The 23,166-nt window shown below is 44.0% G+C and overlaps 1 protein-coding gene across 2 annotated transcripts in view; it reads right to left on the bottom strand.

Moving 5' to 3' along the window:
* dnmt3ab (DNA (cytosine-5-)-methyltransferase 3 alpha b) overlaps positions 1-18,314 on the bottom strand; it is a 32,734-nt gene extending 14,420 nt beyond the window's left edge. Inside the window, exons 1-5 of one of the 2 annotated variants that reach the window (XM_034563366.1) lie at positions 18,057-18,175; positions 15,055-15,162; positions 10,593-10,950; positions 5,865-5,911; positions 1,256-1,405 (exon numbers count right to left, since the gene is read on the bottom strand). In XM_034563366.1, the coding sequence (XP_034419257.1) occupies positions 1,256-1,405; positions 5,865-5,911; positions 10,593-10,950; positions 15,055-15,162; positions 18,057-18,155 (762 nt within the window). In that variant the 5' untranslated portion in view covers positions 18,156-18,175. Of the gene's footprint in view, positions 1-1,255; positions 1,406-5,864; positions 5,912-10,592; positions 10,951-15,054; positions 15,163-18,056 lie in introns of both variants that reach the window. The other variant, XM_034563367.1, reaches the window with a different exon arrangement.
* Positions 18,315-23,166: the final 4,852 nt, after the last annotated feature.

Genomic DNA, 23,166 nt, shown 5'->3' with positions numbered 1-23,166 from the left:
GAATGGGGGAGGGAAACTGAGAGGGAAAGTCCACTGTAACACAAGGCCCATGAAAAGAAGGAAAAGAGAGAGAGAGAGAAAGAGAGAGAGAAGAAGTGCAAGACGGCAGTAACCCTTTCAGCCACCGCGTCCTCCCTGCTGCAGAAACATGCAACAGCGAAGCTCTGTGTGTGGAGAGCAGAACTCAAGCTGAAGCTAAAGCATCACGTTGCGCCTCAGGAGCTAATCAAAACTAATCATTATTTGGGCAAATACGATAAAAAACAAACAAACATAATACGAATTTGTATTCTGCAAAACCCCTTAAATCTCAACCCTTGTAGAGCAACTTGTTGAAGAAGATCCACTACCTCCGCTGGCCTCGTATACATCACCGAATTTTCACCCCAGCGTGTCCTGCTAATTTGGCAATGATTCCTCCCTGGAGACATTTTTACGGCCGCTCTCTTGAGCCCCTCACCAGATTAGAGCCGGGGAGGCAGGAGACATGGACGACCCCGCGTTGATACGACGGAGAATCCTCGTTATGCAACTACATTACTACCAGGAGTCATATTGTATACGTGACTTAGTAATGGCCAATGTGGGGAACTTCAGTATTTAACATCATGCAGCTGCATTAGGAGCTTCTAATAATTGTCCAAAAGGAAAAGTTTGGGGATAAATTAGCACATAGACTGAGCAGTGAGCTGTCTTTCCATATGCAGTAAATAATACCAGTTTGTTGACAAAGCAAGATCCATAATTTAGTAGCTTTCCGTCAAATCCCGAGATCTCCATGGGTCCATGAGGTCTGCTCGGTTGACACAGAGACATTTCCAATTCTCTGAAATGCCTCAAGGAGTTATTTGACGTTGGCAAAACGATGTCAAGGTCCATTAACTTCCTGTTATCGCGCAACATTTATGTGGAAAGTTTTAATTGGAACTATTTGACGCCGCAATAAATAGTCTCTAATGAAATTGGAAAGAAGAAGAAAAAAAAAAGCAGGTGCAAATCTAAATTTACATGAACATTTCCATAGCAGAGGTCACGGACGTTTCCTGAACTGATACAATAGGCAAGCACAAAGTCAGGAAATGTTTCTGACTGAGCCAGAGAGCCCTGGGAAAAATAATCCTCTGAAATAAATGGTACCTTCATGAGATATCAAATGACCCATCAAATACACTTGGCCGTTAATGCGCCACAAGCCCTATCTACCACGACCTGCTCTTGTACTCTACGGTGGCTGGGACAGAGCTGGGGTACTCACCTCCATCTTCCACTTGGCCAGCCATTCCTCTCTGGTCCTCTTGCTAATGAAATGAGGGTCACCAGCCTGGAAGGTTATTCTGGGCATGGGCCTCTGACGTAGGCCGATCTCCCAACCATCTCCCCTCCTGCCTCGACCTCCCTGTTTAAGCTGTTAAAAAAAAAAAAAAAATTAAAAAAAAAGTTAGCTACTTGTTTTTGGGTTCTTTCCTTCTTCTCTCAAAAGAAAGCATCCAGATTTGGAGTAAATCTGTGCTCCCAGTCTGTCACCGGAGACAGACTCTGGTTAACAAGTGAGTAATTTGCGGTTGAGGCCACGGGGGGCGTCTAATTCCTAAAAAGATGTCGACTCACATGTTGGTCTGCCGTATGGTGCCGTCAGTTTGTGATTGGTCATGCGGCAAGAAGTGATGCCACAGTGTCTAATCACAACTCCCTGGCAACGGCCTCGAGGTCACCGGCACCGACTGAACTGACGAGCTCCCAAGTGTATTTGATATTTCAAATCTATTCCCCGGTAGGTACCATTTCTTTCACAAGTCCAAAGGCAAGAGAACTACTCAAATAATAACAAATAACTAAGCTTCTAGTCTATAAATGAGGCAAATAATTAAGCTTCTAGTCTAGCAATGAGGCAGATAACTAAGCTTCTAGTCTAGCAACGAGACAGATAACTAAGCTTCTAGTCTGGCAATGAGGCAAATAACTAAGCTTATAGTCTAGCAACGAGACAGATAACTAAGCTCTAGTCTAGCAACGAGGCAAATAACTAAGATCTAGTCTAGCAATGAGGCAAATAACTAAGATATAGTCTAGCAATGAGACAGATAACTAAGCTTCTAGTCTAGCAATGAGACAAATAACTAAGCTTCTAATCTAGCAACGAGACAAATAACTAAGATATAGTCTAGCAATGAGACAGATAACTAAGCTTCTAGTCTAGCAACGAGGCAAATAACTAAGATCTAGTCTAGCAATGAGACAGATAACTAAGCTTCTAGTCTAGCAATGAGACAAATAACTAAGCTTCTAATCTAGCAATGAGACAGATAACTAAGCTCTAGTCTAGCAATGAGACAGATAACTAAGCTTCTAGTCTAGCAATGAGACAAATAACTAAGCTTCTAGTCTAGCAATGAGACAGATAACTAAGCTTCTAATCTAGCAATGAGGAAGATAACTAAGCTCTAGTCTAGCATTGAGGCAGATAACTAAGATATAGTTTAGCAACGAGGCAAATAATTAAGCTTCTAGTCTAGCAATGAGACAGATAACTAAGATCTAGTCTAGCAATGAGACAAATAACTAAGCTTCTAGTCTAGCAATGAGACAGATAACTAAGCTCTAGTCTAGCAATGAGACAGATAACTAAGCTCTAGTCTAGCAACGAGGCAAATAATTAAGCTTCTAGTCTAGCAATGAGACAGATAACTAAGATCTAGTCTAGCAACGAGGCAAATAATTAAGCTTCTAGTCTAGCAATGAGACAGATAACTAAGATCTAGTCTAGCAACGAGACAGATAACTAAGCTTCTAGTCTAGCAACGAGGCAAATAATTAAGCTTCTAGTCTAGCAACGAGGCAAATAATTAAGCTTCTAGTCTAGCAACGAGACAGATAACTAAGATATAGTCTAGCAATGAGGAAGATAACTAAGCTCTAGTCTAGCAATGAGACAAATAACTAAGCTTATAGTCTAGCAATGAGACAGATAACTAAGCTCTAGTCTAGCAATGAGACAGATAACTAAGCTCTAGTCTAGCAACGAGGCAAATAATTAAGCTTCTAGTCTAGCAACGAGACAGATAACTAAGATATAGTCTAGCAATGAGGAAGATAACTAAGCTCTAGTCTAGCAATGAGGAAGATAACTAAGATATAGTCTAGCAACGAGACAGATAACTAAGATCTAGTCTAGCAATGAGACAAATAACTAAGCTTCTAATCTAGCAATGAGACAGATAACTAAGATATAGTCTAGCAATGAGGAAGATAACTAAGCTCTAGTCTAGCAATGAGGAAGATAACTAAGCTCTAGTCTAGCAATGAGGCAGATAACTAAAATTTAGTCTAGCAATGAGGAAGATAACTAAGCTCTAGTCTAGCAATGAGGCAGATAACTAAAATTTAGTCTAGCAATGAGGAAGATAACTAAGCTCTAGTCTAGCAATGAGGCAGATAACTAAAATATAGTCTAGCAATGAGGCAGATAACTAAGCTATAGTCTAGCAATGAGGCAAATAACTAAGCTTCTAGTCTAGCAACGAGACAGATAACTAAGCTCTAGTCTAGCAACGAGGCAAATAACTAAGATCTAGTCTAGCAATGAGGCAAATAACTAAGATATAGTCTAGCAATGAGACAGATAACTAAGCTTCTAGTCTAGCAATGAGACAAATAACTAAGCTTCTAATCTAGCAATGAGACAGATAACTAAGCTCTAGTCTAGCAATGAGACAGATAACTAAGCTTCTAGTCTAGCAATGAGACAAATAACTAAGCTTCTAGTCTAGCAATGAGACAGATAACTAAGCTTCTAATCTAGCAATGAGGAAGATAACTAAGCTCTAGTCTAGCATTGAGGCAGATAACTAAGATATAGTTTAGCAACGAGGCAAATAATTAAGCTTCTAGTCTAGCAATGAGACAGATAACTAAGATCTAGTCTAGCAATGAGACAAATAACTAAGCTTCTAGTCTAGCAATGAGACAGATAACTAAGCTCTAGTCTAGCAATGAGACAGATAACTAAGATCTAGTCTAGCAACGAGGCAAATAATTAAGCTTCTAGTCTAGCAACGAGACAGATAACTAAGCCTCTAGTCTAGCATTGAGGCAGATAACTAAGATATAGTTTAGCAACGAGGCAAATAATTAAGCTTCTAGTCTAGCAATGAGACAGATAACTAAGATCTAGTCTAGCAATGAGACAAATAATTAAGCTTCTAGTCTAGCAACGAGACAGATAACTAAGATCTAGTCTAGCAATGAGACAAATAACTAAGCTTCTAGTCTAGCAATGAGACAGATAACTAAGATATAGTCTAGCAACGAGGCAAATAATTAAGCTTCTAGTCTAGCAATGAGACAGATAACTAAGCTCTAGTCTAGCAATGAGACAAATAACTAAGCTTCTAGTCTAGCAATGAGACAGATAACTAAGCTCTAGTCTAGCAATGAGACAGATAACTAAGCTCTAGTCTAGCAATGAGACAAATAACTAAGCTTCTAGTCTAGCAATGAGACAGATAACTAAGCTCTAGTCTAGCAACGAGGCAAATAATTAAGCTTCTAGTCTAGCAATGAGACAGATAACTAAGATCTAGTCTAGCAATGAGACAAATAACTAAGCTTCTAGTCTAGCAATGAGACAGATAACTAAGCTCTAGTCTAGCAATGAGACAGATAACTAAGCTCTAGTCTAGCAACGAGGCAAATAATTAAGCTTCTAGTCTAGCAACGAGACAGATAACTAAGATATAGTCTAGCAATGAGGAAGATAACTAAGCCTCTAGTCTAGCAATGAGGAAGATAACTAAGATATAGTCTAGCAACGAGACAGATAACTAAGATCTAGTCTAGCAATGAGACAGATAACTAAGATATAGTCTAGCAACGAGGAAGATAACTAAGCTCTAGTCTAGCAATGAGGAAGATAACTAAGCTCTAGTCTAGCAATGAGGCAGATAACTAAAATTTAGTCTAGCAATGAGGAAGATAACTAAGCTCTAGTCTAGCAATGAGGCAGATAACTAAAATATAGTCTAGCAATGAGGCAGATAACTAAGCTATAGTCTAGCAATGAGGCAAATAACTAAGATATAATCTAGCAATGAGGCAGATAACTAAGATATAGTCTAGCAATGAGGCAAATAACTAAGATATAATCTAGCAATGAGGCAGATAACTAAGCTATAGTCTAGCAATGAGGCAAATAACTAAGATATAATCTAGCAATGAGGCAGATAACTAAGATATAATCTAGCAATGAGGCAGATAACTAAGATATAATCTACAAATGAGGCAGACAACTAAGATATAATCTAGCAATGAGGCAGATACAGTTTACTTTTGGTGCAAGCTCCTTCTGGGAGTGTAAGTGTCAAAAGGTTTAATACACAGAAAACCAGTTTGACGTAATAGATCTATAAGGTATTTATTAATGTGGGCAGAGCCCGGCTAGCTGTTCCCTTCTGCTCCCAGTCTTTATGTTATCATAATCTGACAAGGCTCCAGCTAATATGAGACTGACGTCTAACTCTCGACAAGAAAACAAATAAGCGTATTTCCCAAGATGCCTGCCCAGCTCCAGTCATGCAAAACAACACATACACCTCATCAAGCATACAACATGGCCTACAAAGCTGCTGGACAGGCTGATGTATTTATATTAAGTGTTTCTGCAACAAAAACTGTCCTTTTTCTAGTAAAAAAACAAAAAAAAAAATCTCTCTTGCTTCTGTTGGAGCTCCACCGCGACGAGCAGCGAGAGGTTGGTGACAAGGAAGGCTACGATTCACCCCTAAAAAAGGAAGTCCTTGCAAGTGTGAAAGACACCTCAAGAGTTACACCAGCCAGAAGGAAAGAAAAACACTGAGCAGAAATCTTACCTCGGTCTTGACTGCATCGCGCCTGTCCTCCTCCTTGTGCTCCACATCTAGAGAGAAGACAGCGACACAATGGATGTCCTGAATCATTCATGGGAGAGCGGAAATTGGCCACATCGGTTAGCCTCGTATCCGCGTTTAAAACCTGGAGTGGCCTCGCATTTATCAATATCTCATTTATTACCTTAAATTCAGTTAGTGTTCGATCAAATTAAAGTCACGCCGAGAGAGGGATTGATGCAGCCCAGAGAGTTTGTAGTGGCTGCCACAGGTTATGATGAGTGGGGTTTATTTTGGCAAAATGTCACACTTCTGACCTTGGCCTCCACCCACGGCGTTCACAAAGGGCTATGATCGTGATCAATCTGTATTAACCATGTATACTAAGAGTACACTACCAAAACTTGAGAATGTGCGGTATATCAAAATGCAACACAATGCAAGCCATGTCTCAGGAATTCAGAGCACGTGGTACATTATCATCACTCTTGTGCGTATTAGCATACCGTTTTCGATAAAATAAACAACATTGAGAGCACGCTCAAGACTTCAATTAAAAGATAAATAGAACAAGGACAAGTTGACTTGAGACTAAATACATCAGTCTCAAGTCACTGTGTGAAGTCTCAAGGACTCGAGTGCCCATCTCGGGTTGACACGCTCCGTTACTCGCATTACATGTTGCCGCTTACACTTGTTTTATTTAGACTTTTTCCTCCAATAAAACCAATTTCCCGTTGGACTTTTTACCTACAAAGGAGTATATTCATTTTTTGCTACTTTAAATAACCTTAAATATGTCCTCAAAAACTGACAGGATTCTTAAAAATACCCACAGCAGATTATTCGAAAGACAAAATATGTTCCACAGGAAAGAAAATGCCCTTTATGTTCAGAGGAAGTTGCAAAAACCAGAAGCAGCAGCGTCAAAAATAGCACAGAGAATATTTGGTGAAACGGGCTACTGAAACCGCAGTCTGATTAAAAAAAAAGATATGTTGAACACAATAAAAGCTCCAGTTGGGATTTCCCACTAACTTGGCCATGTTTTTTTGGGGGGGGCGTGTTATTCATTCTTTAACAGCATTGTTTCCCCGCGTCTAGCGGAGCGGTGTGGGGGTTAGCCGGGGAGCGTGGAAACCACCCAGCTGAAACACTTTTAAAGACCGCAGTGTCAGCCGAAAAAAAAGAATAGATAAAGGAAGCCGAGAGACAATCTGCGTCATCCCAGAAATTCAAATTAACACCCACGGTATCACTTTCACGTTGTTAAACTCAACACGAGTGCCCCGAGACTCCGGCGTCCTTCGAGCAGCTGCGCCTTAAATTAAAGTAAACACGACTGTGTCCGCTGAGCCGGAGGCACAAACACTATCGTAACACTCCAGCCCCCGAGAGGCTCGGGACGACCTTTTTGGAGGCGTTGTTCTCTGCACGGCCGACACCAGTGAAGTACCCCTCCAGACAATAGTGCGCTCTCTAAGCGGCCTCTTCAAGTTAGTTCCATGTGTAGCTGAGCCCCCTGCTCCTCCCTAGCTCCCTCCCTCCTTGCTCTCTCCCCCCCCCCTCTTCATATCCCTCTCTCCTCTCTCCTCGTCCTTACCGGGAATAAGTGACCATATAACAAATCTGTGGGGCGGGGCGGACTGCCAAGGTCACTGGGTTTGTGAAGGGGAGCTGGGTAGTGTTGTCTACCTTGAGTCTTTCACAGTCTTCTCATATTTTTGACTCCCTTGAGTCCTTCCTGTGCCCTCCAGATGGATAACAGAAACCCTGTAACCCGGACTCGCCTCTCTGAGGTTAATATACCAACAGTATCGGGTGCCCCCCCCCCCCTCCTGCCACGTTATGCTCTCGTCCGCTCCCTGAATGCTTCGCACATTTTTTAATTATACAGCCTTTTATTGTCTCAATCCTGCAGATTATTTTGATCCTCTAGAGATGTCGTTTCAACGTCTCGTCAGGCATCAGATGTCACTCACAAACTTGAGTTTGCACATTGCAACGTGACGGCCACTAAAGAAGAAAGAAAACCACGTTATTAACATCTGCTGCAGGTCTCGAGGGACCTGCAGACCCCCCCCCCCCCCCCCCCCCCGCGCAGACCTTTTAATCTCGTCCGTACTTCTTTGCGACTGAAACTGCTCATGCGGACATCTCACTTCCTCTTTCTGTCAGCTTGTAAAAGACACTTCCTGTGTGCCACTGATACGATAAACAAACGGGGTCACATGCCGTTAACGTGTGTGTTATGAGTGACACTGTGTTTAGAGATAGTTCAGTTAAGGAGGGATAATTAATACAAATAATTGTTTATTGTAGCTGCTGCCGCCGCTGCTGCAATTGAGTCAGTAAACATGCGGTCGAGCCCGTCACAAAGTGGTTTGTTCGAGAGTTACAAGGAATGTTTAGTTCTGCTCGTCGGGTGAGCTTGAGTTGGTCTACATGCGGGAGGCTAGTTTCTACACAAGGTCATCAAAGGTGGAGGACAGTGCAGATGATCTTGTGTACTTTTGTGCGTCTTCTTCTCTTTGTGGTTAATGCGACAACTTAAACTCTATAAATGACGTCGAAGCTCCTTTGTGACCAGAAAAACCTAAAATGTATGTTCTCATATGTAAACGTTCAGGGTATCGGCACTCAGACACCTTTTAAAAAGGGATGGACCGAAAGTAAACCAACATACCGATCGGTACGGAAACTTATCCGGTCGATCGATGCTGTGATCCATTTTTTCTGCCCAGATGTAGAAAAACAAATCTCCTATTTATATGGGTCTGCTAAAAGCCAATTACCTGTCTGTCTACAGACAGACAGACAGATGTTGATGATGTTTGTCATAACCTCTGGGTTCGTCCCCGAGATGCCGACCCGGTTCTGGCCGTTTTACACCGTCAGCTAACAGGGGTTATCCCCGATTCTGCACGCTTCAAAAGCGAAGTAACCGATTCCAGACGACACAGATATCAGGTGAATGTGGAGCGCGGCCTCGGTTTGTAAAAAAGAGGTCTGGGCACGACGCCATCCACCTGGCAGGGCCTCCCCCCCCCCCCCCCCCGTCCCCTCCTACCCGGGGGCCGGGGAGAGACGGCCACAACAGAGGACCTGCCAGCGCCTCCAACAGAGGCCGGTTGCTAGGAGACGGGGTCGCTCTTCCTCCTGGCTTTATTTTACTGCGGTCCTCATCAAGGTCATAGCAGGTGTCTCTGAGGCCGAGAGAGAGGAGCGAGAGAGAGAGAGAGAGAGAGAGAGAGTGGAGGGGCAGCTAAGTGATATTCTTAATCTCCATCTTGGACTAAAAACTACCTGTCAGCACCACTCTCTCCCAACAAGGCCCCCCCCCCCCACCCCCCCCGATTCATATCACCTCTTCGTGCTCAGGTAATCTGCTGCTGCTGCAGATTCACTTCCGCGGGACCAAAACTTAATTAAAAAAAATTATGCATAATACAAAAAATGTGTACAACTTTTTTTCATTGATGCATTTTTCTTCGATTCGATTCTTGGGAGTCATAATCATTTCCTTTTTCACACCCTCGAGTCAGTCGTCAAGAAATGCGCGGCGACATTGTTGGATAGCTGTCAGCGTATCCGTGACAACGAACAAGTCTGCAAAAACGTCGTGTTTTAAAAGGTTTTTTCCGACATTATATTCAAAGCACTTACGTGGAAACGTCTATTTACTGTGTAAAGACATAGTGGACTAATGGACTACGACCCCCCCCCCCCCCCCCCCCGTGTGTCCTTATCAGAGCTTCTTCTTTGTTGACATAGTGCATGTTTGTGCACGTGAGCGTGCCCCACTGGCCAACGTAAAAATATACGTTTTTCATAATCAATCAATCGGACATTTAGTCCTGTGCCGATTCATTCGCTTGATCCCCCCAAAAATATGAGAAGACTGTGAAAGACTCCCGTCGTCGTGGTTTCCTGAAGCTCTTGGCTGACATTCAGATTAAGTTTCTGTCTACGGACTAATCAATTCACGAGCCGCACATAATTAATTACTACTTAGTAGTTAGTAGTAATAGTTTTTCGGTAAAATTACAATTAAAAAAAGGCACAAAAAGCCGCACTTGTGGATTCTTGCCTGATTATAAAAGTGTTTCATCGTTTTTTTTCTTTGGTGTTTTTGTCTTTTAATTAATTGTAATATATTACTCTGGGTGTTCATGTTGTAATTGTGTGCGTGTGTGTGTGTGTTTTGATATTTTTCCACCTTTTCTGTGGAAAATGAAGTTGTATTTTAAATGACATGTGGATTGACTGAAACTCTTTACCACAATTGACCCTTAGCTAAGCCCCCCCCCCCCCCCCCCTCCCCAATTATAGCCAGAAATTGCGGTTAGTTTTTTGTTTCTCTCCCAAAAAATGTGATAATGTTTATTCCGTGGGTGCAGTTAGTGACAGCGTGGTGCACACGGCGGCTCTGCTAGCCAGACAAGCAGACAGCAGACGAAGGACGCCAATTACATCATAATTAGGATTTACAGTGCGGCCCTAATATTTTGCTTGTGCCTTTCCTTCCTTGCAGCGGCGCGAGTGCAACACATTTGACCTCAGCGTCACTAATCCTCGCTCCCCGTGTCAGTCTGACATCCATGTCCAGTTCTAGTCGGCATCACGTACGAGTCGAGTCAGGTGACTTTCCGCGCCAGATCCACAGAGAGCAGAAGGAGAGTCGAGCGTGAAAGCCCCCCCCCCCCCCCCCCCCCCAAAAAAAAAACTCACATTTCGTCGGGCGCTCCAGTTTCCGCCTCCCCCGCTTCTTGCACGGCGTCGCCGAGCCGTCGTCCTTGTCCCTCTCCGAGTCCTGCTGGTCTTCCCGGCCGAGCTGGAACCCGTTCTCCTCCGGGGACGGACTCGGGCTCCGACCCCGGGAGCCGTCCTCCACCCGGCGGGGGGGCGGGTCCCCGGGGATCCCGTTCTCCGCGTCCCTCTTCTCCTCCTGTTTGGGGAAGCGGGCGTCGGACGTCCTGCCTCTGTGAGCGCCGGCGTCTCCGTTGTGGACCTGCGCCGCGGTCGGCCTCCCCGCTCCGGCGTGGCTGTTGCCCACGGCGACGCCTTTGAGAGAGCCACAGCTCTCGGCCTGCAAGAAAGAGGAAGGTGGAAATGTTTTAGCTATGTCAGCTTCGGAGGTTGTTATTGCTGTAGTACCATCTGATGTTTCTGGAGTTGTACTACGGTGCCGAGCCGGTTGCAGTAAACAAAAACCTTTTCAGGAAATACAACAAGTCATCCGGCACGCTTGAGAAAAAGGTCAACAATAAACAACAATAAAACAGCTGGCGCTATGAGACTGAGGATAAGCACTACTCGGTCTTTATTGGCTAAATGGGCTATTTGACATAACACACGGGTCGAAGCGTTCATCTATTTCATTTTAAGATGAGCTTAATTCCATCCCTTTAAACCCTCTCGTCTCTATCTGGACAGAATCAGACGCGTAGCTCGACGTCTGCGGCTATTAGCCGGTGAATGATGACGTTTCCCATCTCGGCTCCGTTTAAACCAGGAGTTGTAAACTTCAGCGCCGGTTCCGCTGAGCTTCTTACGGCCGTGCCTTTCGTGATTACATCGGCGCGGAAATATGTCAAGAATGTCGGCCGTTTGACAACAAAGAGGTTGTTTTTTTTTATCGCTCACGTCCAGTTTGAACTCTTCTGTTCCCCCCCAGATGTGGTTTAAGTGACGACGGCACACGTTCATGTCTTACGCCTTATTGCCTCACATCAGATAGATACACTGTATACACTTCATTTTCATTTAATTTCTTACATTTACATTTCCTTTATTTTTAAATTTTTTTTAAATGTAATATGTCTTGCTTTTTTAAATTTTATTGTATATATTCGTAAAAAAAATCAAGAAATTTTCCCCTGGTGAATAAAGTAAAAATGTTAAAAAAAAATATGAATAATAATATTCAAAGAAATCTGCGACTTGTCTTAGGAAGACCTAGAAAAAAGATTTTGTCTCGACCACACACACACACACACACACACACACACACACACACGCGTTTGATGAAATTTGAATGTGTCTGCTCCGGCCTAAAATTAGCCCTAAAAAAAAATAATAAAAATGTCTTTCTCCCGTTACTGGGTTACCGGGAGCAGAAAGTGGAGCACGTCTTGTGAGATCAGACCGTCGCCCTGCCGACGAGCGCTGTAGTGGATGTAGAGGTGTAAAAAAGGCGTCTCGTCTTTCAGCGGATGATATTTTACAAACAAGATCCCCGTGCTGGGAGCTCAAAATGTCAAATGTAATCGCGGTCCTTGAGGAGTGAATAAAGGAAAACGCAGTTTAAAAAGCTGGTTCTAATAATGTGACCCAGAGGCCTATAAAACGTCTGTGTAATAAACCGCAATGAGAATTGAAGGAAAAAGACGAACTGGAAGACGAAGCCACGTCAAGCCAAAGTTGTTGTTGTTGTTGTTTTTTAAAACATTCCTCGCGGGGGGGGGGGGGGGGGGGGGGGGGGGGGGGGGGGGGGGGGGGGGGGGGGGGGGCACAACTCTAAATGACTTCATCGTTGCGGTAAACGACTGTAGGCGCTCCAGTAAATCTGTTTCACACGAAGAACAAGAGCAACAAATCCACCGTTAATATTCTCACTCAATTCATAGCTGGAAAGAAAAAGAGTGTGTGTGTGTGTGTGTGTGTGTGTGTGTGTGTGTGTGTGTGTGTGTGTGTGTGTGTGTGTGTGTGTGTGTGTGCGCCCATGCACAAAGGCGGGCAACATGCCTCACAACCGGTCCACACACAACTGTCGCTCGAAGAATTACGCAACAGATTAGTGACCCACTGAACTACATGTGGCCCCGGCCAGAGGTCAAAGGTCGCCGTCATTAAATCGGGCCGCTCAGACAGGCAGACGGAGGTCAAAATAAAACACTGGCCACCTAATCCCATTTGCTGCTGCAGCGTCACCAGCTGACACACAAGCGGCACTAATCCATATTTTTTTTTTATATTAACAATGGATCAAAAGGGACGGAGTAGAATGCGAGTGTAACAGATGATTATCATCCAGCTATGCAGCCCCCCCCCCCCCCCCCCCCCTCGGACCGCTCTAGCGTCTTTCAGGTCGTCGTTTTGGTTTTACGACCCCCGACCTTTGGACGCTCTCTCTCATCAGCGTCAAATCCAGCTTCGCCCGCGACGGACGGACGGACCCCGCCGTGCGCTTTGTTTTGTTTTCTGCACGGCAACAGACGGCAGAACAAGTGTCTGGTGGCAAATAAAATCAACTTTCCGGAGTTGTTTGATTGCAATTAAAATAACAAATATTGATGTGTTTCTGTGGCTTTAGTATCTGATGTGATTTCACTCTTTGGTTTTAGTGTAATGAAAGGCACGAGGGTTAAATAATGACATCGGTCATGTCATTCACTGCCCTGAAATGTGTTTCATCTGCACGTTATTTAAATATATTGACTTATTAATCAGAAATGTATCTTCTAGCAGCTAGTTTGTCTAAAAATTGAACGGCAGGTTTCACTCTTAATTGAGCCCAAAAGAGGAAATTAGTTGTAAATATTATGTTATGTATATTTAATGCTTGCACATGTGTTAAACTGCCTATGAGCATAATAATAATAAAGAGCAGCAATGTTGGTTAATACATCAAATTAATTAATAAATGCTTTAAATTTGTTGCCATTTTTTTAAGCAACATTTTCCATGTGGACCTAATTTGACCTAGTTTACTTAATGGAAGGGGGGGGGGGGGGCGAGATACCACCATTAACAGATATTCACCAGCTTCACCTGACAAGAGAAGAAAAAAATGTGTAAAAAAACGAGTAAAGCATAAAAAAAAAGCCCTTTTTTTGTTTTTGCTTTACTCGTCGACGCGTTCCTCCCTCGAATCACACTGTGAGAATTAATGACCATGATTCTAGAGCTAATGTTTATGCAAATGATAAATAGATACATGTTGGCCCAAGAGTCATTATCAAATCAGGGCTTTGTTGGTGTAGCGTTCGGGGTGGAGACACGCCGATGTTTATGCGTGAGTACAAAGTCGTACGCGCGGCGTTTATGAAAGCTGAGACGCCACATTTTACATTTTTAAACGCCGGCTGTTGATATTTGTATATATTTATATATCTTGTGCAGATTGTTTTGGTGCTATCGTGTCACGCTTGAGGAACAATGGAAGCTACTTCACTTTACGTGACGTAAGGGAAATATGTTCATAGTGGAAAGTCTGCTGTCATGGTGTCATGGCGGAGGCGCGATAATCGTGATAACAGCGTGCACCGTAGGGGACATCCTCCCCCGGCCACCTCCCCACTATTCACTACTCGCCTCCAAACACGTGGCCGTCTCGCGGAGAGGTTTCTAGATCCCAAAACCACCTCCCTAAAGCCACCTCCCCAAAGCCACCTCCCCAAAACCACCTCCCCAAAACCACCTCCCCAAAACCACCTCCCCAAAGCCACCTCCCCAAAACCACCTCCCCAAAGCCACCTCCCCAAAACCACCTCCCCAAAACCACCTCCCCAAAACCACCTCCCCAAAACCACCTCCCCAAAACCACCTCCCCAAAACCACCTCCCCAAAGCCACCTCCCCAAAACCACCTCCCCAAAGCCACCTCCCCAAAGCCACCTCCCCAAAACCACCTCCCCAAAACCACCTCCCCGCGTCCATTCGTTCCTGCTATCCGACGTTCACGCCCACTTCTCGTGTTGTTGCTTTTCACGTGCACAAATGATTGCGACACAACGAAACCCTTTTATATGTGCATTTATCCCCCATATTTAAAAGATTAATAAACGTCTTGCCCCCCCCCCACACACACACACACAAAAGTGTGGATATTTGGAACAGCTGCCTTAACATGTGACTGGATAAAATGTTTTTTTTTTTTTTTTACATGAATGAAACGTATGAGCATTACCCAGCTTCAATCCAATAAGCCCAGCATGGTACACACACAAACTCTCCACTATGACCGCAGGCAAAGGAATTCTTAAAGGGATGGAAATTCCTTAAAAGGCATTGACTCTCTCTCCTCCTCCTATTCATAGCCGGACAGTTTGGGAATTACTTGACAAAAAACACTGTGTTTTTATTCCTTTTTTATGTTGCTGCGCTGAAAAAAAAACTAATATCTCATCTTTAGTTAATATACTAGTAAAAAACAAGCATGCGTGGATGGACCATAGCGGATCAACACTCACTGGAAACTGCTTGCGCTTCCTTCCAGGCGCGCCGGCTTTACAAGAGGCGGCGCTTTTAGCCGACTTCTCCTCCTTCATCGGGTCCATTTCCAGTGTGGTGCTTTCACCCTGTGAACACAACACAACACAACGCGACGCAACGCCGTTTAGACTCAGCGTGCCACGCTAATTTAGGGGAATGTCAGATGCACATTTCAGACCTGGATGCACGTAGAGTTTAGAAAGCGTGCACGCTGGAGCTAAGTGGCGTGCGGTTGCACCTCAGCCAAAAAAGGTGCAGCGGGGGAGTGACGCTAGATCTGCAGGACACACAGCAAAAAAAAACTCCACTCTCAAAACACTTGAGCATGTGGCGGGGGGGGGGGGTGACCTTACCACAGACAACCCCCCCCCCCTCTTGACACCATCACAAAAACGTCGACCCCCCCCCCCCCCCTCCCCCTTCCCCCGCGCTGTAATTTCCCCTTTGATTAATAAAAAAAACTGTCTACCCCCGTGAACAAAAGCGCCATGTAAAAGTACCCCTGGAGTTGACGGGGAGGAAAAGATGATGTCGATGCTCCGAGGGTTCAATATCGACTGAATGGGACCACCAGCACCAGGCTGGCATGCAAATGAGATTCCTGACAGCTGCGGTGGGGGTTAGGGGGTGGTGTGGGGGGGAGGGGGGGGGGGGGGGGGAGGCTGGGTCCTTATTAAATTCCTTCAGTATTGAATGTGAGATTCCTTTAAAGATAAATGAGCTCCCTCAGCTGACTTGTTGGGTACTTTTATTCCAACCCGTAGGCCCCGTGGTGTACACACCGTGACGGGAGATTACTGGGAGATGAGTCTGCATGGTGGATGGTGTTAGATACCATTTAGGTGACTTAATAACCCGGAGAAAAGCAGTTGCACTGCGCTGCATTCCTGCAGTTAAGTTCGTCTTCCTGCATTAGAACATTATGTCAAAACGATCTGGAAACAAATAACTACAGTTTGAGTGGCAGACGACATTATAACATGACAGAAACTGCACTTTCCAGGATAGGGAGCAACCCGCGGTGTATTTTAGACACATATATATATATATATATATATATATATATATATATATATATGTATATGTACATATACATATACATAAAACAAATCTGCTGTGATAGGATCAAAACCTGCTAAATGGGGCTTGAGTTTCCCCCCAAACTGCTGTTTCCATGGATGAAAGGTGTGAAAAGTCCCAGTGAAAAGGTCAAGAATAAAAATGTTTAAAAAAGTAAATCACTGATCAAATATTGACAGGATGGAGTAACGTATCACCGCCACCCTATCAAAAATATTAAAGCATCTGACATATCTAAATACTCAAGCTTCATGGACAGAAGACACACACCTTCATGTACCATCTATTATCAGTTCATGTGACTTGTGTACGCACAAATAAATAACATAACAACTTAACTAACCACTACAAAGTCACTGTTTCTGGCTGAAAATACACATTTTGAGATGCCAAAAGTTAAATTCTGATCAGATCACACAATCTGACGGGTCACAGTTGACGTTGTAACGCCGGCCGGAGATCTTTGTGACACATTCTCTTCTCTCTCTGCTCAAAAATGCCATAAAACCATTCTTTATAACTTAAAAAGACGGAGGACTTTTTAATAAACGCAGGTCGGGGAGCGCGTTACGTTCCTGAGAGCGTTTGCTGCTAAAAAAAAAATTGAATAAATCCATCAGCCATCATGTGTCCCCCCCTCATTTGCATAAAGAGATAGATGTGATATCACAGAGCAGCTGACGCTGTGATTAATGTGGCACACAAGGTTGCTGGATAAATGATCCCAGGATTATTCAATCGGGGAATTTTCTGGATGAAAACACAAGAGTTTACCGCCTGGTTATTATAGATGTAGATATCGACGCCTCTCTGAGAGGATGCGTGTTCCCGGTTCATTGTGCGATTACGGGGGGAGGGGGGGGAGGGTTTCTTGCATAGGCCGCAGAATTTGCATAGATAATAGCACGTTTTGAATGCAGCCTGGTGTGCGGGCTCATTTTGGGGAACATGGATGGCACAATTCGGTGGTGCTTTTGCTATCGCTGCGGCTCAGAGACACTGAACGGACACCGCACGCCATTTTCACACGCAGCGTCACCCCCAATATTTTATGTAGAAAAACACCCCCCCAAAAAATGCCAGAAAAAGCCTGAAATATGATTTCTTGTTGCCTCGAGTGAACCCTACTTACATTGTCCATATTTGTGCGCGTTTACCATCTGGGTAGTCTGGTTATTTAAGGCAATGTCTGTTGCCAGGCAACAAGACTAAGGGCAGTACTGTGTAATGGGAACGTAGAGGAAGAGGACAGATCCCCCCCCCCCCCCCCCCCCCCCCCCCCCCCCCCACCCACCAGTAAAATAAAAAAAAGAATCTGTGGAGCCATTCCAGCTCCACCAGCCAACGCCCACGTCACCAAGCACCACCACAACAGCGGATGTCACATCACCGCACGGCTGCATGTTGCCACGCCGACCCCCCCCCCCCCCCCCCCCCGGAGCATCGGTGACCCTGACGATGAGCCGCACTGCATCATGAAAAATCTGACCTTTTTCTTTGATGAACAGGAAATTGAAGCAAACTCCACGCCGGTCTTAAGATGAAAAAGGCCGTCCGCTTGACAGAAAACTTAACTCCATTCATAAAATCAAAAGGGGGGGGGGGGTGTCGTAACGGTCACCAGTAGTGACCGTCGACGTAACATCAAAACACACTCGTGCACACATGTACTCTTTACGGATATTTTGGGAACATACTAAAAAAGGCACATTGAGGAGAAACTAATCTCCTTTTGAATCTGGTGAGTATGAGAGCTTTAAAAACATGGGGGACTCAAATCCAATATTAATAAACAGCTTATAAAACATGACCGAATAAACCGTACGAAGCCCGGAGCTTTAAAGTGGACCCCCGGGTCGTTTAGCAACACCCCGAACATCTCTGAAACACCGTTTCTTACCACTCTGTTTCCAGGTGAATCGGCATAGTCGGATCCTTTGAATGCCGGGATGTTGTTGTTGGTGTTGTTGTTGGTGTTGGTGACGGTGTTGGACGGCATCGTTGAGTCCTTCCTGGGGCTTTTTTTTTGGGGGGGGGGGGAGGGGGGGGGGTATGTGATTAACGGGGTGGGGCGATGTAGACGATGAGGTGAAACGAAACTCAAACGCAACAAAAAAAAAAAAAAAAAAAGAAATGAGAGATGATCCCTCTTCTCTCCGCTCCCCTGGAAGGATAAAAGAAAAGGAGGCGTGACAATCATCAGGTACACGTTTGAGTTTTAGAAAAGGTGTTTCACAGGTGAGCTTCGTGCATCCAGGGACACACATCTTGTGCACGTGTGGTTACCTCGTCGGTCATAAAGTGGGTTATTTTTAGCATCGGCTTTCTTTCTGTTGAGTGCAAGTCACGTGCAGGAACCTCACAGGCTTTTCTATAGGCTATGAGCACCTACAGTATTTAGGGTCTTTTGCACCACGTGGGTGTATATGGGTGCACAGCACAGTCAACATTAAAGGGCTGCTGATGTTTGCAAAAATGAATCCAAGATTTATTATCTTTAAAAAAAAATAAAAAATAAAATGTCATCCCACTTAAAAAGTGTTAAAGCTACACTATCGGAGTCTGACATGCGCACACGGAGCAGCCACGTGAGACTCGTTGAAATGTGCAAAAAAAAAAAAGAAATATTCATATAGTCCTTTTTCGGGTGACGTCACTATTGTTGACAGCCGGTTATGATTAATTTCAAACGCTCTAACAGGCTGATTTTCTCCCGGAATAATAATCTCAGGCAACAACCAGAACGTGTTATTTAAAATATTTAAAAAATATAAATATATTATTGGGCCACACGCGCGTTTAAATGTCACCGCATTTCCAGGCACGTCAAGCCACGAGCACGAGCACGAGCACGAGCGGCCCCATGAGCTCACATTACCAACCGACTTCAATGTGTTATTATCAGACTGTGCATTAAAAGTTATGGAGGATATGCATCGTGACCATCGGGGGGGCTCTTTTGCAGGCCACGGCCACTCAAGTATAAATCCACCGTTATTATTATTATTTTTAATGAGGCCAATGTTATTAGCAGCGGCGGTCCGCCCCCCCCCCCCACCCTCCCCTGGTCCTGCGCTTTAAATTAGGTCAAGTTCACGCGCACGTCGCGATGTCCAATCAGCACATCTGCAAAAAAAAACTCAAATTCGCTATTTCCCTCATTTCCTTCGAGCGCCTTCCGCTCGTCAGGGCTCTCGCGCTTCCCTCCACATTGAAGGGTGCCCTTCCTGTGACGAGCAGTGCCGTGCCGTGCCGGGTTACACGGATTTTAAAGGCGTGAATCGCTGCGTGATCTCTACCCGATTCCCCCCCACCCCCCCAACCCCACCCCACCCCACCCCAAGTCCCGGTGCCTGACCTTTTTTTTTTTTTTTTTTGGGTCTCGCTTTCGCTCCCGGAGCCTCCTTCCTCTTCTCTCCCCGTCCTCCACCTCCCTCAGCCGGCCAGCTCTCTTCCAGATGCACCGCTCTCTCTGCAGGGGCCTGCAAAGGACTGTCGGGCCCCGGCCTGCCGCGGGGTCCTAGAGACCGCCGGGTTCTCCTCAGTGTGCAAAGGGGTGGTCACTATCATGGACCCCCCTTACTCCTCAATGCACACATCTAGATCTGTTTTTCAAGATATTTCTCTCGGGTGTAACATTTGAAAATAGCTATTTATCTTTTTTTTAATGTTTGGGAGCAATGTTATCTTTATTTAAGGTGTCCGGTGACAAAAGGGGGCAATAAACAGAGGATAAAGCAATAATTGACAACAAACACATATTGATCACCTGACAGGGTTCGCCTCAACATCTTTAAAGGTTTAATCATTAGTGACCAACTGGAAACACTCCCATGCTTAATGTTTAAACTTAGGTTACACCTGACAGACTTTTGAGTGGCCCGAGTACAACTCTGGCCTTTGTCGAGGCCGCTTTGGGGCCACGCCATTATAAGGAATATGTGTTTGGACCCCCCCCCCACCCTCACACACACACACCCCCGACACAAGGAAACTGTACATTATTGATATTCTATTGTCATATTACATTAGAAACTACATCAAGTGGCATTTCAAATGAAGTTTATGATAAACTAGCCGACTGTAATGTTTTGCATACTCGGCACATTCCATTGAAACAAACCTTCAACCATGACACCACGTTGGTCCTCTATCCCTCTACGTGGTGCATTCTCACACTTTGGAGATCTCTTTGTCATTCAAATGTTGTTGTTTTTCCCCATATATGCGACTTTGTTCTGTTTACTCTGCAGTGAGATTCTGTTTGGTTTGGACTTCTCAAACAAACCGTGTAAATATAAAAGTAACATTGTTTACGCCGGTGCTTTCCGTGCTATGACAAGTACACATGTAGTGCTGTGTCTGATACATCTGATTCATTTTAGAACAATAAAGAAATGCTCAGATGGCATCAAGAGAAAGTTATTCAGAAAGTAAAAACAGAAACTATCTGTGCAAGATGCTTATCAACAAATAAGCATTTGTTCAAATCCAAAACTGTGGAGTTACAGTTAGTTAGTAAGGCAGGAAATTAATTTGTCTTTTGTTTGTAAAACCTCTGGAATTTTTATATTTCTATGAACTAATAAGAAACATGAGGCACTTCTTGTTTGAGTCAAATTCAAGTTGGCTCTGATTGTTCATTAAAACGCTGTATATGTGAGAGCGTGTAGCTCACCTTATAGATTTGAACCCTCCGAGCAGGATCTTCATCTCGCACATCTTTAGTTCATTTCCTCCAGTGCAGCTAGAACGAGGAATCAACGTCTCTTATCACATCCACTCCATCAGCAAACCAACACGCAGTACCGGCCGCGGCCGCTAGGCGGAGACAAAGTGCGGCTCAACGCAAAGGTTCAAGGCTCAGAGAACATCTTGATGTGAGAAGATTGAGAGAGAGAGAGAGAGGGAGAGAGAGAGGAAATGTGTGAGCTGTGGGTGGATGTGGTTCACTGATCTGGAATCAGCGGCGTCTCCTCTTTCATTAGCACTGAGAGGTTCATCTGAGGACAGCAGCCACGTGACCTGCATGCGCCGCTGGTGGACTCAACCCCAACTCACCTGCTGCACATGAGCCCAGGTCTTCATCAGAAATTGAGCTCAACGACTGACTATGGGGAACAAATATATATATTTCTACAAATCCTGCAAGACTATGATTACAAAAAAGGTGACGGGGGAACAAGCAATAACTATTATTAGTTATTTCAGTAATAACAATGTACAAATCCTACATATGAACTTACACTTAAGTATTTATTATGCAGAAAGTAAAGTGGTTGCTATACGTTATATATACTCATATTTAGTGGATAATAATGCAACACAATTATTATTATTCATTTATTATTATTAGTATTATTTAAGCGTCTTTGAGTGTCTAGAAAAGCGCTATATAAATTCGAAGTATTATTATTATTATTTTACGACTTGATCACTTGATATGCAGGGGAAAAAAATAGCAACGTTATTAGTAATTCCAGTGGTCATGAAAAAAGTATACGTTACGAAAAAGTTAATGTAAAGTAAAAGTACCTCGAAATTACACTTAAGTGATGTACTTAAATAAATGACGTATGTGTTCGGTGACAATAGACGGGCCTTTATCAAAAACCAGCCAAAGCCATATTTTAAATCTTTTTAATATATCTCACATTTGATTTATTTACAAAAAAGACATGTGGCTTCGTGACATAAAACTATGTTGTTTTTTGTTGGTAAAAATCAACATGAGAAACAAAACGTGTACCAGAAGCGTAAACCGTACAGAACACACACACACACACACACAGATAAATAACACCAGGGGAGCGTCGTCGAGGTCGTCGTCGAGGTCGTCGTCGAGGTCGTCGTCTGCAAAACAATCAACGGACGCACCTCGGTGTGTGTTTTCACGTGCGTCGCCCCGAGGTGCTCTGACAGGGTGCGCATGTATTGCCTCCACATCGTGACATCAGTCTATCGGTAAATCTGGAATGTGTCGTCTGGCTTTATTAACACTTAAAATGTTTGTTTTTATTAACACCTCCAGGCATTCTGCGAGTAAACTATGAGCAACAACAACATACCGATGTGCAGATACACACTTTGATGTATACCTGGAATTCATTGTATGACGCACACACACACACACACACACACACACACACACACACAATTGTCTGCAAAACAGTTTTGGCACGAATGTAAAAGGCTGAGCATGAGAACACGTTCAATAAATAAATAAATAAATAAATTCTACAAAGTCACGGACATAAAGGCTGATGAATCATCTCATTTGTTGCTTTTTTTGTTGTTGTTTTGTTTACAGCGCTTTACAGAACAGCTACAGGCACAAACTGAAGATAATGAAAGAAAAAACTTTTAGAGTTTCGAATGCACGGCGCGAGAAATGGAAGGGGAAGACGGTGGCTCTTTAAAGTTTAATTCATTTCTGGACCTTTTTAGATGACATCACCTTTTTCAACGTATTCATTCATATTTGGGGGCGAGTGTTCATGTGATGTTTACATTGATTACACTCCACTGATACTAAACAATAATAACAAAGAGCAGAACGGAGAACTGAATGAAACAAAATCTCATTTAAAAGCATCTTTTTGTTTGTTTTTCGTGACCACGGTGTAACCTTTACGCTCAAGCTTATATTTCTAGGCTCTCAAAATCAAAAATCATCATGCTTTTCACTTCGGTTCCGTCCGACTTGACTTCCTGGGAGAGCCGAACACGTCTCTGTAAAACTGATCCGAGAACTTCATCACGTGGCATCGACTAAAAAACCCAACTTTGCTCGTTTTTTTTTTTAGACGTACGGCAACCCTGAAGGACAAAAACAAGACAAAATAAACGTGAAGGTAACTCAAAATGAACACCCTCTGTGGTCGACGGCTTCCTCCGTGAAAGACACAACGTCGCACACACACAGACACGCAACACGCGTCGCCAAATAGCACTTAAGACGTCTCTCCTTCTAATAAATCGACATTCTACACCCGGTTTTTGAATCCCTT

Source organism: Cyclopterus lumpus, chromosome 22 (assembly GCF_009769545.1).
Source record: "Cyclopterus lumpus isolate fCycLum1 chromosome 22, fCycLum1.pri, whole genome shotgun sequence".
Taxonomy (NCBI): Eukaryota; Metazoa; Chordata; class Actinopteri; order Perciformes; family Cyclopteridae; genus Cyclopterus; species Cyclopterus lumpus.
The sequence above is the reverse complement of the archived record's forward strand: the minus strand, read 5'-3'. Positions and strand labels throughout refer to the sequence as shown.